Source organism: Schistosoma haematobium, chromosome 1 (genome assembly GCF_000699445.3).
Source record: "Schistosoma haematobium chromosome 1, whole genome shotgun sequence".
Taxonomy (NCBI): Eukaryota; Metazoa; Platyhelminthes; class Trematoda; order Strigeidida; family Schistosomatidae; genus Schistosoma; species Schistosoma haematobium.
The window spans coordinates 4,151,960-4,173,181 of NC_067196.1; the positions used below are offsets into that span (position 1 = coordinate 4,151,960).

At 36.1% G+C, this 21,222-nt stretch overlaps 1 protein-coding gene across 1 annotated transcript in view; it reads left to right on the forward strand.

The window, feature by feature from the left end:
* TBC1D2B (TBC1 domain member 2B) overlaps positions 1–21,222 on the forward strand; it is a 97,789-nt gene that overhangs the window by 69,657 nt on the left and 6,910 nt on the right. The window contains exons 21-32 of the mRNA XM_051213955.1: positions 819–998; positions 2,623–2,778; positions 4,460–4,532; positions 5,247–5,338; positions 7,641–7,738; positions 10,335–10,458; positions 11,475–11,608; positions 13,310–13,502; positions 15,788–15,905; positions 17,596–17,648; positions 18,787–19,043; positions 19,661–19,751. Of these exons, the coding sequence (XP_051072950.1) occupies positions 819–998; positions 2,623–2,778; positions 4,460–4,532; positions 5,247–5,338; positions 7,641–7,738; positions 10,335–10,458; positions 11,475–11,608; positions 13,310–13,502; positions 15,788–15,905; positions 17,596–17,648; positions 18,787–19,043; positions 19,661–19,751 (1,569 nt within the window). The remainder of the gene's footprint in view (positions 1–818; positions 999–2,622; positions 2,779–4,459; positions 4,533–5,246; positions 5,339–7,640; positions 7,739–10,334; positions 10,459–11,474; positions 11,609–13,309; positions 13,503–15,787; positions 15,906–17,595; positions 17,649–18,786; positions 19,044–19,660; positions 19,752–21,222) is intronic.

Sequence of the window (21,222 nt, forward strand, 5' to 3'; positions counted from 1 at the left end):
TAGCAGTAACAGCCTAAGCATCAGTAGATCTCAACATACACAAAGCGAAAAGCAAGATTCTCCGATACAACACAGCATGCACCAATCGAATCACACTTGATGGAGAAGCTTTAGAGAATGTAAAAGCCTTTACATATCTGAGCAGCATGATTGATGAACACAGTGGATCTGACGCAGATGCGAAGGAGCGGATCGGTAAAGCAAGAGCAGCATATTCACAATTGAAGAAAATCTTGAACTCAAAACAACTGTCTGTCGACCAACACCAAGTTAAGAATTTTCAATCCAAATGTCAACACAGTTCTACTGTATGGGGCGGAAGACTGGAGAACTAGGAAAGCCATCATTCAGAAGATGCAAGTGTTTGTGAACAGTTCTCTACACAAAATACATCGGATCCATTGGCCAGACACTATCAACAACAGCCTACTGTGAGAGAGAAGAGACCAGACTGCAGTGGGGGAATAAATCAGGAAGAAGTATTTGAAATGGATTGAACAGACATTAAGGAAGGCACGCAGCTGCGTCACAATGAAATCCCTCGCATGGAATGCTCAAGGATAAAGAAGAAGTGGAAGATCAAAGAACACCGCTCCGAGAAATGGAGATAGATATGATAAAAATGAACAAGAATTGGACAGAACTGAGAAAGAAGGCCGTGTACAGAGTGTGTTGGATAATGGTGATAGGCGGCCTATGCTCGATTGAGAGTAACAGGCGTTAGTAGTTTCCATTGCGCTTATGTCATATTATCTGTGCTGATTATATTCTTTTAAATTGATTCATCAAATGCTATACACTTTCCTTACTGCCTTTAGACATTGATACGAATTTGGGATGTGTTTCTTCTAGAAGGTTCAGAAACATTGTTTCGATTTGCAGTGGCAATTCTTAAACGTAATCAAGATATGCTATTGGAACAAAGTGATACAATCAGTTTTTGGAAATGTCTTAAAGCAGCAACTCGATTAACCAATGATGTTGACGGATTAATTAAAGTAAGTTAATAAATTTATTTGTCTTGTGGCTAACTAGAAAGTCTATATCCTTCTGGATCGAGAGCAAAGAAATAGTACGACTGAACAACACATCAGATATAACAGGATACACATAAATGAGTAATACAGATTGTGACAACTAAAAAAACTTTCCAAGAATTGTAAACTTATTTCATATTCTTCTGTTTATGTAGTCGACTAGCTCCACAGGCTATCATACTCTATGTATAACTTTAAGAAAGATCAGTAATAAACCAAATCCTAAGGTTGTAAAGTGTCTGCGTACAGGACTAACTGATACATGTGTACAATACGATCAGGCATTCTAGTTTTCTTATGTTTGCTTTTACTTTTAGTGAAAACAACTTAGATTTATCAGTATGGGGTTGTAGAGATTATTATGTTTTTGATTGAGACCATGTACCGATTGATGTTAGACCACCACTGGAAACCTGGAAGCACTGGACGGCCGTTTCGTCCTATTGTGGTACTACTCATCAGTGCGCATCCACGATCCCGCTGTCAGGATTCAAACCCATGGATTTCGGTATTAACGTATTACTACTACTTAGTATCTTGTATCACACATGGAAGAACAGAATTATATTCAGTATACTAGTGAATGACATTATCAGGATTATAATGTTCTAAACAACTTACGAGCTTCTAAATAGATGAGTTATGTGTACACTATACCTCATTACTGATCAGTATTTGATATTATACAAATGAAAATGGGTTAATATATCATCAGGTAAAATTGTACTATGGTTGAGTTGATGATTCAGTTGGAGCTAGACCACTGTGGAAAACCTGGAAGCACTGAGCGGCCGTTTCATCCTAGTATGGGGCTCTTTAGCAATGTGCATCCGCGATCCCGCCTCGCGGGATTTGTAACCAGGACCTATCAGTCTCATGTGCGAGCGCTTAACCTCTAGACCATTGAGCCGGTATCCAGTAGTGTTGATGTCTAACTTTAAATAATCCACGCAACTGAGCGACACATCCACCATTGTCTTCAGTGATTTACTATCTCACAATAGACCGTGTTGAACTCCATTGGTCACTGTTTCTCACTGAAACTCCAGGAAATACAGGCCGATAGGTCGTGGTTTTGAATCTCACGGGGCGTGATCGTGGATACGCACTTATGGGGAGTCCCCTACTAAGACAAAATAGACATTCAGTGCTTCGAGGTTTCCCATGGTGGTCTAGCTTCAACTGACTCACGAACTCAACTATAAAATTGTACTATATAAACAATCTTGAACGACTAATCAGCCTATCAAAAAATCAGTGTTTAGTGGCAAAAAGACGATAATACAGCGTAATAAATAATGAGATAGATCAGCGTCAGAAATTAAGAATGGATTAGGGTTAGGGTTAGGAGTGTGAGAATACTTTTTAATCATAATTTTAAAGACTTATTCAACTAGTTGCTTGAATTTAAATCTTTGGAGACGTTGAGAGATTATACAAACACTCTTGACTGTATGGACTGTTGATCACTGCTTTTTGAATTCCTTGCAATAACCCCAAGACGTACCATTTTGAATATCATCAGTTCGTCTACACAATACAATTGTACACATCAACACTAACTGTTTTTAATATGTTTTTCTAGACAGCTTTTGAAGAACTTCGACCATTTCCTAAACCTCAACTAATTGCAACTCGTCGTGCTTATCATTATGAAATATTAAGTAAAAAAATGTCTATAAAAAAAGGATATTGGCAAAATGTTATGAAAGAATCACCTGATGAATTTATTGAGAATCAAGTAAGTTTTCTTTTATTGTAGTTATATTTGTTGTTCTTATCATGTAGTAAAGTGGTAGAGAGGTGTAAAGGTGTAGACCGATGTAAAACCTGTAGGTCTTGGGTCCTATCTCTTGTAGAATGGTAGTTCTGAGCTGATGAAGAGTCCCATACAAGGAAAGAGCAGCCGTTCAGTGTTTCTTGATATCCAATGTTTCCCTATCAGAGATCAATCCTTGATATGCAACTCTAGTCATACATATTTAATGCTATCTACTTGGATAGTTTGTAAAGATTAGTCTCTGATTTAATGACAATGTCTTTTGAATCCTCGAAAACTTTGGGATAGTACATATTCGTGACGCTGCATGCTATTAAATTTAGACATTTTAGATATCGCAACAAACTTAATGTCCTCAGCGGTTAACGTCAAAATCTAATTGCCTAAATTCCTAACTTCATTCAATCTGTAATCTTTCATTCCGAATCATTTTGATGATTAACTCGATAATTCCTAATATCGTCGGAACTTTACGACTCAGAGGTTTTAAATGACTGTGTTCTCCACAAGACAAGAAGGATAACAGTCCATTCTTGTGCGGGGTCATATATGGACGTTCTTGAGGAATGATCATCGGTGTTCTCTGAATGTAAATCATTATCCAGTTGATCTCAATCCATCTGATTGTTATGCTTTTGGTTATGATCAATTCATTGCGCTTTCGTTAAAAACTGTTATCAATCTGAGTTACTTAACAGTGGGTGGGATGAGATTTCATTATTTCCCTAAATATTGATCCGACTTACCAATCAGTTGGTGATGCAATATGATACAAGTGTAATATTTTCAAGGAACAGTATTTTATTGATAAGTGACGAAACATCGAAGAAGAAGAAGAAAGATAGGTATTTACAAATGCAAAGACATTCATAGATAACAAGAGTGTTGTATTATTCATGTGGATTACAGTTATTAGAGTAGATTGTTAAAAAAGAAATTAATCTCGAAATAGTCCATTTGGGTTAAGAAATCTAGACAGTGTACTTACCTTCATTAGGATGACGTAATCTGATGTAGAAATGTAATAGTTTGAATACTTATAGTCACACTTATGTAGTACGAAATATAGTAGCGCCATATGGATGCTCACAATCTTCAATACGAACATCACGACAGTTCTACTCTATGAATCTGAAACTTGAAGAACTATTACAAAAATCATCAAGATGTTACAAGTATTTATAAATAGTTGCCTATACAAGATACTCAACATCCATTGACCGAATACCATCATCAACAGCATTCTGTAGGAGAGGACAAACCAGCTCCCAACTGAACAGGAAATCAGGAAAAGACGTTGTAAGTGGATAGGACGTACATTCAAGAAATCATCAAATTGCATCACAAGGCGACTCGTAACTTGGAATGCTGAAGGGAAGTGGAAAAGTGGAAGGCCAAAAACACATTACTTTTGGAAATGAAAGCAGATGTGAAAATGATGAATAACAACTGTAAATAAGTGGAAAGGATTGCTTAGGACAGTTTTGTATGGAGAGTGTTGATGTTTGACCTATGCTCCTCGACGTGGTGTAACAGGCGTAAGGAAGTAAGTTAATAAGTACTATTCTTGTTTTCGAATGCTTTTTTGGAGCCATTAAACTATAACATAAATCTATTATTATTCTCAAATGTTATTTAATAGAATCACATTCAATACAAACGATCTACTAAAGAAAACCAAGCTGTAATTCAAGCAATCACGTTTTATGATAATGGTAAGATTTTTATTATAAATGATACTATTAAATTAAACCAATTGAATAATCCAAAGGAAATATTAGAAATATCTAAATGAAAAGTTGTGCTTAACCATTATAAACACATAAATATTTCCACTATAATTGTCAATATATTAACATATTTTAGTAGTTGAAATCATGAGTCAATTGAAGCTAGACCACCACCATGAAAAACCTTAAAGTACTGGACGGCCGCTTCGTCCTAGTATGGGTCTATTCAGCAATGTGCATCCACGATCCCGCCTCATGGTGTTCCATGTTGGTTTAGCTTCAATTGATTCAAGATCTCAACCATTAAAATTACTATAGTATCCACAAGATCCTTACTGATATAAATCATTATATGCTCACTAGTGACTGGCTTCAAGAGGTATTTCTTGAAGTTCTAGTGGTAAGCCGTCTCAGTAGTCTACAGGTTAAGCGCTCGCGCGCGAAGCTGATAGGTCCCGGTTTCGAATCTCGCGAAGCGTGGTCATGGATGTATGCTGATGCAGAGTCCCACTGTATGACAGGACGGTCGTCCAGTGCTTCCGGGTTTTCCATGGTGGTGTAGCTTCAACTGACTCATAATCTCAACTACTGTAATATATTATTTCTTCAATATTATCCATTCATGATCTCTTTTATAAACCATGATGATATCGATCTAATCAATTAACAATGCTTAAATATTATCGTTTTTTACTATAGAACATTTGTGGATTTGTCATGGTGATAAATCATACAGCCAAATTTCAGAAGTTGTTGTCACATCAAACTGTATGCAAAGTATCGGTTATGAAGTGAGTACATCATTCTTACATTTTATAATACAGTTTGATATTATGTTTATCTATGAAAGATTATTTCTAGATTAAAAACACTTTTCCATGTTACTTCTTTTTCTATCATCATTACTGAAAGTTATGTAGTTGGCTTAATTGATTAACCATTGAATAGTAACCAAAATGTTGTTTGTTTAGTCGCTGATTGATTCCCATAAACGAAGTTACAATATGGCCTCCAATCTAAATGACTAACATCACATACACCGTTCTGAGATGTTAAGTGTTTGGACTTAGCAAAGAGAAAAACCAGATTGACATACGTTTCATGCTACTTGACATTCATCAGCAAGGTTATCTATGATCTTGAGGAAGGTGAAACTCATTTTAGAATGTTGATTCATGTAAACCAGTGATAAACAGAGTTTTACAAGTACTAAAAGACTACATAGATAAGATACTGGTTACTGTTAATAGACCAATCGATGGTGATCACCTCAGACCAATAGGAGGTCATTTAGGAACGTGAATAGCGTAGTAGTAATATCTGAAGATCTGTAGCTAGACGAGGCGTATACAAGTCTCACAGAAAATTATCAATCTCACCATGATTACACGTACGCCTAACTAGCGAGTTCCAGGTAACGTATAACCTAGGCCAAATGGTGTTTGTTGTCGCCTATCCACAACCATCTAACACATTAGTTAACAGTTTAATAATAACTAATATCTTCGCCCACAACATTATACCACGAATTTGGCTTAGATATGTAGATGATACATTTGTTGTTATAAAAAAGACTCATCTACGATCTTTTTTCAAGACGAATAAATACACTTTCATCGCACATCAAATTCACGAATGAAAATGAAAATGTACATGGTGAGCTACCATTCTTGGATTGCTTAGTAAAAAGAAATCCAAATGGAAGTCTAAACCTATCCATTTACCGAAAACCGACACATTCAAATCGTTATATTGACTTCCATTCAGCACATCCTTTCAGTGCAAAGATCTCGCTAGCCTTAAATCTTTTTAGAAGGGCTAACAAGATCATCACATGAGAGGAAGACAAACAAAAAGAACAAATGAATATAGTTAGCATCTTACAATTTAATAATTTTCCTATGAAGGTTATTAGAAGCATATTAAAACAAAACAATTTATTACATTATAATAAGGATTCGAATGAAATGCCATGGATTGGTACTGTAGTTCTACCATACCGTCATAGCACAACAGAAGAAATCCAAAGAATCTTGAAACATCACAGAATTAAAGTGTATTACAAAACAACGAACACACTACGTAATACTTTAGTTCGCCTGAAAGAAAAAATCCCTTTCATGTCCACACAGAACTGCGTCTACAAATTAGGTTGTATCGATTGTGATGCCTATTATATTGGAGAGTCATCCCGCGAAATCCTGACTAGAGCCAAAGAACATATTAGGTACACAAAGAAACCTCCTAACAATCCTGTAGAATTGAACCAACTTCAAATTAAATCGGCAATAGCAGTTCATGCCATTTTCAACAACCACCAAATCGATTTTTAAAATATCAAAATATTGCAAAAAGGCTTTTCCAACTACAAAGAAAGGAGGGTAGCTGAGGCGTTCCATATAATGCTTAATCATACTACTCTCAATAGAAAAGAAGGTCTTACTATACATCCTACTTGGACCATCTATCCTAGCCATTCAGTCTGATCGTATTTACAATTTCACACTATCATACTACAAATTTAAACTCTATCCTTTCTTACCATAAAGGTCACACAAGTTTTCATTCCTAAGCAATGCACACATACATACACACACAAATTTACATACATATCACCTATGAATCACCTTGACAGAAATGACAAGACATCAACTTATTCAGACCTGTTTTTGATTGATCCAATATTATTCTTGCATTGTTCCGTTGTACTAATCCCTTTATCCTTGAGGATTCCATGTGAGGGATTGCATTGTGACGCAGTTGCGTGCCTTCCTCAATGTGTGTCCTACCCACTTCCAGCGCTTCTTTCTGATTTCTTCCTCCACTGAAATCTGGTTTGTTCTCTCTCACGGTAGGTTGTTGCTAATGGTGTCCAGCCAACGGATCCGAAGTATTTTACGTAGACAATTGTTAATAAACACCTGTATCTTCTGGATGATGGGTTTCGTAGTTCTCCAAGTTCCCGTCCCATAAAGTAGAACTGTCTTGACATTTGTATTAAAAATCCTGACATTGGTGTTGGTTGACTGACAGTTGTTTTGAGTTCCAGATATTCTTCAAATTATTTTTATTTATTTATTTATTTCAATTCAGTTGGAATCTCGTGTCAGTTGTATATGTGCATTTAGTAATGAAATTATTCTACTTGGTATGATGTCTAAACAATTATGTGCTTATTCAGTGATACAAAAGTAAGTTTTACAATTGATTATTTTGTAATTTGATTAACACTATAAAGTGTCTATGGTGTAATGATTATGATTACATGTCACACACAGTCTCCAACAATTGGTTATGATAGTCACGCGGACCCCAACCAAGTAGTCTGCATCTACCAACATGACTCACACTAGAAGTTAGTGACTTCAACGACTAATGCTACGTTATGGTTTGGCCGCCTACAACTTTCTTCCAACTATCTCTAACACTGGTCAGCATTGTGCGTCGTGGTAATCGGTGTTCAGACATACGTAACACGTGGCCCAATCATCTCAGCCGATGAATATTCACAACCTCACCAACTGACTTATCATCATTCTCCAATACCCTACACCTAACCTCACTATTACTTAGCCGGTGATAACAGTAGATGGGAGAATTATTTCTAAGATATCTGTGGTTAAATACTAGTAGCTTACGAATATCTGCTGTTAATTGCCACGTTTTGCAACCGTAAAGTAGAACAGAACGAACTGCTGCACAGTATACTAGTCCATTAATTGATAGATGGATATCTCCTCTTTGCCATAGATGACGTCAGTTGGCAAAAGTCAAACTTTACGTTGAGTTCTTTCATCGAAAGTATGGTGTATGGAAGGTTCTTCATCGATGTAGTTTGCTGTGTTAGGTTTGTCGTTAGGCTCACCTCTTTAATGACTCTTTATATGACTCCAGTTAGATCATTTGATGATTGTTATTGAAATATACATTCCGGCTCCCCTCGTATATAATCACTAACTTAACTCGCGTTAGTAAATAACAGAATTAAACAAGTAAAATATGAGAATGAATTTCGAATACATATGTTTCACACAATAGTTGGTCTGGACAGAGAATTGGGGAAACGGAGCAAAGAAAGCGAAGAGAAGAGAACAGAGGAGAGCGAAACGAGACGAAATGACATACGGTGAAGAAGGCGACTGAGCCAACTTACTTTAATCAAGCGTTAATTGATAGTTATAGTCAACCAAAAATAAGTTACAGATACAAACAATAAGGTAAGTAATTAACACACATACGATCATATAGAAAAATGATCAGGATTAATAAGTGAATAAGTGACAGGATCAAAATGTGGCCTGAGAAGAATGAATAGATTGATCTGTCCAGAAGAAAGAATAATCTGTATGGGCTTGATACAATAAAAATGGCTGAAATATGGGAAGACATTTAAAGGATGTTAATACACCACTTTGATGAGTGACTGTAGAGTTATCTTTGGAAAATGTCAGCATCGAATACGTTCCGGAACTATTGTACCTTTTATGCACCCCACATGTAAACACTTATTATTAGTGTATAACCTTCAAACGTGAAAAAATACACTACCTAGGTAATTTGCACTTATATTATTGAATACTGAAAGTAAAAAATAATTGTTAGTGATGGAATCAGACTGTTGGAAACTGTTCTACACAAAAATATGAGATTTCACCTGAGGATTTTTAAGGATCTTCACACTATTTTATAATAAACTCCCACCTAAATTGATTAAACGTTTTCACCGATGAATGCCGGCCAGCTCAGTGGTCTAGAGGTTAAGCGTTCGCGTGCGAGACCAAATGTGTCGCTACCTACCAAGAGGGGGAAGAGTGCTGTTCTGTGGATGCCGCTGCGAGCCTGGAGCCAAGGTGCCGGTTGGGGCAGTCTGGTGCTGAAAAGTGGCGTCCAGTGGAATGTTCTGGTGGGGTGGCATGGGCTGTAGCGAGTGCTGTCGATGGAGAGGAGCGGTGGGACGTAAGGATGCTGGACGGACATTGGATGTAGATGGCTGAGCGGTCAGCTGGAGTTCAGGAGTTGAACGCTCCAAGTGCCGGATAGATGTTGTATATTGGTGCCCCGGCAGGTCGACAGAACTATATATATATAGTGCATTGGATCAGTTGATTACACTTAAACTAAGTAACAGTGTGGTGTACGCCAATTATGTTAACAGATATAAGTAGTAGGTAGCACCAACCGTAAGGGAACACCTGAGAGCAAAAGATTGAGAAGACTGAAATAAAGAAAACTGAAAAGCAAACTGAAATCAATCAAGATAACAACAGTAATGAAGGAACAATGATGTTTGTAAGAGACAGTTGATGGAAGATGTGCAAATGATGTATTTAGTGTATAATTTGCATATTTTATGAAGGTACTCTATAATCTTGTGTTAAACAATAACTTGGTTATCTGGGCCAAATCTTCATTCACTACAACAGTTTATTCAATGAGACTATAATTTTTGGATGACCTTTGAGTGACGCTAAAGTGACCATGAGAATGCCCATCTACTTCCTGGGGCTAAATGAAGGTTATAAAGTATCGTGAAGAATAAGAATTATAATTTACAGATGATGGTTAGAGTTAGAAATCAGATTTTGGATTTTCATCGTGAACTGACATCGTCTGTAATGCCAAAGCTCTATTTTGACAAATGGATGAGTAAATTTCGCGCCAAAATCCAAGACTTTATATCTTAAATCTGATTGGTTCGTTCATAAATTATAATCGCGCCAAATAACATTGATCAGATCAGTATATAAATTAAATATTATTTATTTTATTATCCCTTTTTTAATACAGTTCGAAAATTTGGCAAATTCCAATTCATGACAGTGTCAGTGATTTAACTTTTGCATACTTTTTACATGATCATACTAATAAAGTTTATGCTGGTTTAACAAATGGTGAATTGGTTGTTATTGAAGTATGTGATTTTCATTTTATTAACATGATTATTATGATATCTTTTATTTGATCAAAATCTATATGAATAGTTGAATTCATGATTCCTGCACGTAGGACTCAAACTCAGGACGCTTAGCCCCAAGAGGTTAAGTGTTCGCGCCCCCGAATGCCCTGGTACGACCGAGAGCAGGGGGAGTTAGCTATCCTTCACCAAATGCTCTCAAACGGCCACGTGCGTACAACGATTGTCAGGGAGGTCCTACTCACTGCCTTCTCGCAGCACTATTGTTGTGTACGAAGTTGAGAGGACGAAAACCGAATGTTCGGCGCTTTACCCGGCTTGGTGGATATGGAGAGTCCGCCTAGGGGAGTTGGAAAACCCTGATTCCAAACCAATGATTCACATGGGCTCCAGGATCCTGAAGGAACAAATGGCGTATGAACCTGTTGTTGGTCACCAGCTACCATGGTACTGAGTCTCCTGACGTTGCTTCACTGTCTTGTAGATTAGACCTCCGGGTCGAAGGCTCGAGGTGTGGCTCCCTAACAAAGCCACCTGGTTCGGTTTGGGCACCCGCGCGGTATCCTAGCCCTCACACAAATCGAAGGATTTTTGTGGCCCATATGTATTTGGTGCCTCCTTGTACCAATGGTTATGTGTTTAAATAAATAAACATTCGCGCGCGAGACCGAAAGTCTTGTATTCAACTCCCGTGTGCATTATCATGATTGTACACTGCTGAAGAGTTTCCTACCAGGACGAAACAACTGTCCAGTACTTTCAGGTTTTAAATATTGTTTTCTTTTTATTCATTGAGATAATGCGATTATTATTGACCAATCCATATATAACCTAAATCCAATGTATAACTATACCAATGAAGTAATCAATTAAACATTCTATGGATCATAGTACAAATGCATATTACATAACAAACAATTGGTTGAACTTGATTTCAATTTAGAATTTCCGACTAAATTGAATCACCTCATTGAATGATTTTTCTATGTTTTATCTGTTTTGCTAAAATTTAGAATATTGGCTTTGAAGAACCACGTGATTCTATATATTACATTACTATTAGTTTTATTCCAATATCATCTGTACTTTTGGCAAAGAATCAATTATGGTGTGCAAGTGGTAGTTCTATATTCATTTTTCATGCTAAGTGAGTTTAATGAAAATTGACATTTTTAAATTATCCCATTCTATTTTTTTTCATCAGTAAGGGGTTTTTGTGGATAGTATAGTAATTTTATAGTTGAATTCATGAGTTCATTAAATCTAAAACACCATGGAAAACCTGGAAACGCTGGACGGCCGTTGTGAGATAGTAAATCATTGAAGACAATGGTAGACGGTGGCACAATCTCATGGATTGATTGAAGTTAGACACTAAAATCGTAGAATGTCAATTCAGTGATCTAGAGATTAAGTATTCGCACACGAGACAGATAGGTCATGGGTTCGAGATCCGCGAAGGGGATCGTGGGTGAGCACTGCTGTGGATCAAAATCTATAGTTTAATTCATCCTTCCATAAAAGCTGAATCATCAGTGTAAGTCTGGAAGAACTGGAGAGTCATGTCATTCTAGTATGGGACTCCTTAACAGTGCACAACCACGATCCCGTACGTGGGACTCGAACTCAGGACACTTAACCCCTTGAGGTTAGGCGTTCACGCGCAACACCAAAAGAAGTGGATTCAACCTCCGCGTGCAGGATCATGGATTTAAACTACTATGGAGTCCCATATTACGAAGAAACGGCCATCCAGTGTCTCCAGGTTTTCCATGGTGGTCATGTTTTAACTTACCCATTCTTTTTTATCTAAACTTATTTATTGCACTATTTCAATAATCAAATCAATACATAAAACCATTGTCTTGATCAGTGGATCGTACTACATCGTTCTGTGGCCTAAAATCTGAGCTTCTTATTAACTATTTACTTACATGATTATATTCAAGTAATTGAATTTGCAGGTGAGCTAACTGTGAACAGAGTTTTTAAAAAAAATGTGAAAACCATGCATTAAATACTTGATTTGCGAATCCTCTATCAGTTATCTTAATCTTCGTCGTTCCTTCACCGCTTTTACAATTACTCTTTATTCCCGTTCTCTTCGATTCAATCTTCTCAATCTTCTGTTGCCATATACAATACTTCTGTTTGGAGTTACATACTACTTATGCCTGTAGTATGCATCACGGAATAATTAAACTACTGATTCCTATAATGATAAGTTCTCTTTACTCCAATAATAATAATAATGACACTGCATGACCCTCGTGACTCTTTCTTCTCCGAGTCCGTCTAACTAGTAGCTGACTAACTCTGAATGTTCTATTTAAACTTAAGTAACAAATAACACTCGTTTGACATGAAACAGTCACTGTGAATCATTTCAACCTGAAAAAACAGCCAAGTGGTTTGCAGAATCAATGGATTGAATTTTTAAATCATAGTAAGAAAATTCAAGTGAAGAAGCGCTGAAAGTGGATAGGACACACATTGAGGAAAGTACCCAACTGCATCACAAGACAAGCCCTCCCTTGGAATCCTCAAGACTAAAGGAGAAGTGGAAGACCAAAAAATACATTAGGCTGAAAAATGGAGACAGACATGAGAAGAATGAACAAAAATTGTATAGAACTAGAAAGCAAGGCCTAGGATAGAGTGGGTTGGAGAATACTAGTCGGAGGCCTATGCTCCATTGGGAGTAACAGACGTAAGTAAGTATCCCCAAATGATCTTACTGTAGTGATTACAATTGATTACATAACTCAATGTTTCTATGGTTACATACATTATCTTTCTTTGTATTGTTTGTTTTTCCTTTTGAAATCCAAAACATAATCTGTTTTAGAACAATGGATTATTATAAACAAATTAGTATATCTAATAATCCATTAGATGTAATATTAAAAATATGTCTTGGTGATAATGGTGTTTGGATTGCAGTACGTGGTAGTTCAGTTATTGAATTATGGGATCCAGATAGATTGATACGTATACTTTTATTCAATATTGTTAATGAAACTTATTTAAGTCGGAGGCCAGTAAGTGATATAAATTTGTTTAATATAAAGTTATACATGATTTGATCATGTTCTGGTCTAACTCTTTATGTTAGGGTATGATTCAATCCAATAACGTGGTTATATATTGAATTGTTTAAATTAAAAGGCCACTCCAAAGGTTGATTGATAAGATTCATTTGCCACCAAATGACAAACATGACAATGGTCTCTACTAGGTAATCTATTGATGTACATAACTCACCCTAACTGTAGGTCATTCACTTCGTTAAATAAATCTACCGTAGAGGCTTTGAATACACTAGTGGATGACACAGACTTGAATCACATGGAAAAGAAAAGCTCCCTTAAGATTGCGGATATGCTTAGCTCTAGAGATACGTGTTGACTGCACCACTTGTTACGAAATGAAACATTCACTTTTAAATTACTAGCTACAAGTTGTCATCTTCAGCTAACTGTTATCATTTTCATGCTGTGGGTAAGTAGTTAAAGAACTATTCTTTCAATCAGTCGGTAAAATATTTAACTACTTAACCACCTATTTTCTGTGTGAACGATCTTCAAACAAATTATTTTAGCTTAAACTAAATTAAATGTTCTCACTAGTGACGATCTTAGAGAATTTTCGGAGTTCTACGGAGCTGTGACCAGTGAAATTCACTCGTATCAAGTGTGAGAAAGGTACCCGACTAAGACAATAGAATATACTCAAGCAATGTTGCACATTGATTGATTGAAGTTAACATTTTGTTCCACTGGATTCCGACTCAATGGTACAGAGGCTCAGCTTTCGTGAGAGATACCGAATATCCTGAATGTAATCCCCAATGGTGAGATCGTGGGCGAGTACTACTTAGGAGTTTCATGTCATGATTAAACAGTAGTTCAGAGCTTCTAGGCTTTCAATGATGGTAGGATAAAAATCTCGATAAAAAGTCTCCATTTTCATTGTCGAGTTCTGCTCAGTATTATCACTTTAGATTATATCTAATGGAAATTTATAAAACACATAATTACTATTGACAACATGGTATTTCAAATCCTCATTGATTCTATTTATGTAGACCGAATAGCACTTCGTTGAATGAATCACGACTTGTTGCGAGACTGTCACTGATTTGATACCAAATCAATAACCAAATTACTAAAGGACTATTAGCTCATAACCACCATGTTGTATTACGTAATACAATAGTGTGGCTCAAGTATGTTCTAGTGAATGGTTATCAGATCTCGTTTACTCACTAGGTTAATAGACTTATCTCTTTTGAAGGAATTGATTGAATTTCAGGTTGATAGAAGTGACTTATTTTTTGAATGGTCCAATTCGTAATGGAATATTCAAGTCAATTGACCTAAATTATTAGTAGTTAGTCAATTAAATAGAAACTGACTTATTCATCTCAATTCATTTAACTATGATAGAGTTGATAGCTAGACCATGCAATCAGTTAGTTGATAGAACAGTACATAAACATCTTGATATATGAGACTGAACTGAAAATTCACTAACAGTCACACAAAATATGTACAGTTGAAGAGCCTCACTCTGTGGTAATTATCGTGGTTGCCTATCTGATCGTTCGAAACCAAACTCTGGGCTATACAATAATTTATTCCGTCCATATGTGTATCGATCTATGAATATATCCCATCATGAGATAAATGACAGTATTTCAAGGTGGAAATCATTACAAACTGACATTCACCTAGAGAATTATTACAAGTCAGCAGGAAAAATTACGTCATCTTGTTTTTGTTCCAGACTTATCAGTAGTCAATATACATGATATAGTATGGCATGAATTACAGGATCTTTGGATTTTTAGGATGAAAAAGGGATCAATTAAACTCCTGAACTAGAATTATGTGATCCAAAAATTCTAAAGAAACACTATGAATGTTATCCATTCTCCATACTGGATATATCCCTTACATCCAGCACGATTGAAATTCACTTTAATTCTACGATCTCAGGGTTTTAGTTTTAACACCAAGACAAAAATTGTATTTGTATAGAACCGTAGATGAACATTGTTGACAAGTAAAAATCAGGGCAAAATAATTATCTCACATTCTCTTCTTCTCAGTTGCTCTAAAGTTTGTATCACACATATCATAAGTAACTTCAGATGTAAACTAAATATGTGAGGTTAGTGTAAAAATATACCGTGCGAGTTATTAGTATATTTTTCTGACATTTTTACACTACTGAAATATTTGTTAGTAATAAAACTTATTACAAGTAATTTCATGATATACGACTGAGATGTACACATTTTCATTTGGGTATTCTTTTACAGGAAGAAGAGTATACATTTAATCCTCAACGAGTCACTGTAATACTTCCCTATGATAATACATTATGGATTGGTACAGGAATGGGTGAAGTTTTAGTTTATCAAATTCAAACTTATCAAAGTAAGTTTAGTTTAAAGTTAAATCAAGAGAAAATATGGATATTTAACTCATTATTCAAATTCTTCAATTACAAATCGATGATTTGTAAAGCTAAAACAAAAATGGATGCAGAATGATATGAATTCATCATGTTTCGCGGTTTTTTTATCAGCTGCTTACAACCACTGATATATAATGAAAGTTAAATATTGTGGCAAAACAACTGTTTGATCACTGGGTGGTGATCAATGTCATGTGTGTCATGTCCTTCTTAATGAAGATTGAATGCTATCGACCTATTTGCGATGTGGCCACTAGTCTAGGTGACTCGACATTGCGTTCATTACTTTAGGATAAGATGGTGGTTAGAGGTAGTCAATAGGAAACCCTGGACCAGGGTTTCGTGCTACTTGGCACTCTTCAGCAAGGTGTACCTGAAATCTTGAAAGAACTGATGCTCCTTGACGGATTATATCCCATATCACCCAGCTTCACAGTCAGAGATGTTGCCACTGGGCTATCCGGGCCGCGACTGACTTCCTGTAAGACTGAGATGTAAATGTAGAGTGGTCAACTTTCAATACATAGCAACGATTGTAAGCAGCTGATATGAAACCATGAAATATGATGAATTCATGTCAGTCTGCATTCATGTTTGTTATGGCTTTATTTAAACTTATAAAAGGAACTAACTGTGTGGGATTATTTGTATTTGATTATGCTTATTATAACCAGTTAATTTGATCTCACCTCATTGTATTGACGATTATTAAGACAGATTTGAATAGTCTGTATCAAATTCATGATTTGTCTACGTCAAGTAAATCATGGAAGTTATGTACTTCAATCATTCATCTGTTAATCTCTTATAGAGGATCCTTTTGAAGTTTCAATACAGTTAAAGCTGATGCATTGAAGTTATTGAAGAAAACCGAAAGTATTTTTATTGATTCATTAAATAGAATGAAGAAGTTTCAGTGAAAGTGACGTTCTTTTCGACGATATCATTTTCTGAAACTGAACAATCGTATTTATAGGTAGTTTTTTTACATGTAATAGTCATTACTAAAATATAGAGGTTTTACAAAACTATCAAAGATAATTTAGAGGTTAAGCGTTCGCGCGCGACCGATAGGTCCTGAGTTCGAATTTCGTGGGGCGGGATCGTGTATGCGCACTGCTGAGGAGTCCCGCAATGGAACGAAACGGCCGTCCAGTGCTTCCAGGTTTTTAATGGCGGTGGTCTGGCTTCAGTTGACTCATGATCTCAACCATTGAAATTACTATGATATCCACAGAAACCCTTCTTATACTAATCAACATATGCTCACTAGTGACCTGGAGTTCTAGTGAGAAGTACTAACCAGTGGAGTTCAACAGGGCCTACTCTGAGTTAGTAACTCAGTGATAACAATTGTGGGCGGTGGTTGAAGTTAGACATTAATACCTTCGAATGCCAGTTCACTGGTCTAGAGGTTAAGCATCCACGCGCGAGACCGGTAGGTCCTGAATTCGATACCTGAGAGGTGGGATCGTGAATGGGCATTGATGAGGACGAAGTCACCATCCAGTACTTCCAGGTTTTCCATAGTGGTCTAACGTTAATTGACTCATGAATTCAACCATGAAATTGTTAAATTAAGATTAACAGTAAATCAAAGCTCAAAAGGCTTTTTACTTTCATCTTGTCTTTTTTTCACATTTCTCCTAGAAACAGAAAACAGAAAAAGTTTCGAAGGTAATGTTCAAATGACCAAACATAAAGTAAGTTTTATCCTTTGAAAATTATACTTTCCATTAAACAAAATAATTAATTTGATGTTAAAACGACTACAAATCAAGAGAAGCAATTAGTTCAAAACGAACTAAGACACTGAAATAATCAACGTTTCTTCCAACTGTACGTTGTATTTATCACATAGTCACCCAAGCCCGAAACTAGGGAACATTGGACAAAATTTTCATCCTAGTTTTGAAATTCTCAGTAATACTCAACCAAGACTTCACTAAAGATCTAATCCAGGACTTATAGGTCTCATGTTGAAATCCACAACCCCTATACTGTCAATTAACATGTGCTCACTAGTGATTAGCTTCGTGAGGGAGTTCTCAGAGTTCTAGTGAGAATTCGTGACTAGTGGAGCTAATCCGTGTCGTTTAAAGAAAGTTATCTACCTCAGTACAATGGAAGATGGTGATGCAATTTCGTGGATTGCTTGATGTTAGACACTAACACCAATGGATGCCGGCTCAGTGGTCCAGTACGAGACCTTTGTTTATTTAACCTCACTGTCACCACGTATCACAAGTTCATTATCAGTATTATTATCATCCTGTGAAAATAAGTATATATATTTGCGATTGTATAGCTTTGAAAATGAATTTGCCCGAAAAGAGAACTCTTTGCTGAATTAATCTTTCCTATTTAATGTCTTATTAATAAATCAAATGAAATTATCAGAAGGGGTTTTGTGGAGATTTTAGTAATTTCTGTAGTTGAAGCTAGATCACCATGGAAAACCTGGGAAGATTGGACGGCCGTTTCGTCTTAGTACGAGACTCCTCAGAAGTGCGTATCACGATCCCGACTACCGTGAGGTTTGAACCCAGGGCCTATCAGTTTCACGTGAGAGCGCTTAACCACTAAACCATTGAGCCGGCGTCCAAAGATATTAATGTCTAACTTTAACCAATCCACGAAATCGCGCCAACGTACACCATTGTCCCATAATAGGACGAAACGGCCATCCAGTGCTTCCAGGTTTTCTATGGTGGTTGTCTAGCTTCAATTGACTCATGAATTCAACAAATGAAATTACTCTACTAAAGAAACCATATTTCAATTGATATTTCTCTATTTTATTTATTTTCTCTTTTCTCTAAAATATCACATTAATCATAGCGTTCAATGTCATTAAAAGATGATTTACAACTGAATGATAAAACAACATTGAAAACTTTATCGAAATCTACACGTTATCCTTCAAATCCTGATATTAGTCATGTACCGAACAAGGATCCAGAACCATTATTTTATCCATTACGTCAAAATTCATTAATATTAGAATATGCAATTGATTCAAGTCATATATATGAATTACAAAAAATTGTACGTAGTAAAGTAGCTGAAACTCCTATACGTTATTTAGTTATGAAAAAGTAAGTTAATAATATAAGTAATATTCATTTGTTGTTTTTTTGTTTTTTTTCTTGGAAGTAGTTCATTTACCTTTGATGAGTTTTACTAACTATTAGCTACCAAATGCCCTGGTACGGCTGAGAGTGGGGAGAATCAACTCTCTCTCCCTCTCTCTCTCGGAATGCTCTCACATGGCCACCTGCATACAACCACTGCCACAAGAGTTCTGCTCACTCCCTTCTCGGATCAGGGGTGTTAAAGGTCGGAAAACCCTGATTCCAAACTAATGGTGTACATGGCCTCCAGGATCTTAAGGGAACAAATAGCGTATGAACCAAGCATTGGTGACGGGCTACCGTGGGACTGCATCTCCTGACGTTACTCCACTGCCTTATGGACTACACCTTTAGATCAGAGGCTTGGGGTGTGGCCTCCCAAGAAAACCATCTGCTTCGGTTTGGGCACCCGGACAGTATCCAAGCCCTCACACAAATGGAATGATTTATGTGGCGCATATATATTTGGTGCCTCCTTGTACCAATGTTTATGTGTTTAAATAGATAATTAATAGTTCAAACTTAATATGTGTGAACTTATTCAACATTTTATTATCTTTTTTTAACAAAAAACAATCTAGAATTACAGATAGCCATGCACTGATTATTTCATGTTCAACATATTTCAATGATGATGATGCTGTACTTAAATGGCAACGTGATATTAATAATGTAAGTTTTAAATGATTTATTAACATGTTCGGTGAGACTATAATTTATGGACGACTGACCTTCAGAGTGTCCAATTAATAAATAGGACCAAATGAGGGTTATAAACCAGTGTGGGGAATTAAAATTATGATTCACAGTTGATGACTATGGTTAGGAATTACATTTAGGATTTTCATCACGAACTGACATCGGTTATAATGTCATGAATCTATTGAGCCAAATGGACGAGTTAATTTCGCGCCAAAAATTCAAGACCTGTTATTTTATACGTGATTGGTTCTTCCATAAATGATAGTCTCACCAACAAATGTTAAAATCTTGATAATAATAATAATAATAATAATTATTATTATTATTATTATTATTATTATTACGGTACCTGGATTTCCAGTTAGTCTAAAGTAAATTCTATTCATGAACTATTGAGGATTGTTTTGGTATGAAGGAGAACGAATACAAACCCAGCTAGACCTAACATTTAACACAAAACAACTCATCGGTGTTTCTATTCTATATGCTAACAGAAAAGAAAAGACTTATTAAACAGTGTGGTGGTCGGTATTTAATATCATCCTTAAACTTTGTATACAGTTCGTCTTGATAACCGTTACTAGATAACGCCCCAAAGGTGTATAAATCAGAAGGCGAATACGAAGTGTTGATTACGTTCATTATGGAACCACACTCAGATATCCTATTTACAGGTACGTTAAGCGAGCATGAAAGAGTAGTACCGGAAAGCTAGAAGACAAGCGAGAGAGTCCTCGAATACGAGTACGAAATAGCGAGTATAATGAACATGAATAAAATGTACATATATATACACAGTGAGATGTATGAATCATCGAATCAATTAAGCGACTAATACTTTTTTCTGGTTAGCGTTTTTTTAGCGAGTTAGTTTTCTACGGGATGGGGTCGCTAACCCCATGCCCAACCCTCCTCCTTTATCCGGGCTTGGGACTGGCAGAAGCCCCCGGAGGGAATCCAGGCAGAGTTAAGCGACTAATAGCAGAATGAATATATGAGTAGGCAGTTAGCGATGCTCCAACATACGATTTATATAAGTGTAAAAATAATAAAGGCACAATGATATAGATAAGTTATTATTGTACAAATGACTCTGTTCGTTAAATAAGTTAACAAAAGGGCTTAACCAGATTAAATGTGAACAAACTCAATTTCACTTGAACTACTATAACAGCATATAAAGCAGATAGATTCTAAGGCCATATAGATAGTAGCATTTAAGTGAAAACCTTCTATCATTCATTTACCCATAAACATTTTTGTTTACAATACTTCTTTGTCTTGGATTTTCTTAGAGAACAAGAAATAACAGGATATAATAAATGTAGAATGTAATGACCAGTATAAAGTAAACAATAAAACAATCTTCACCATGCTTTGACCAGTTAGCATGAATACATCAGTTCAATGGTAAATTTATTTACTACGATACTTGACAACA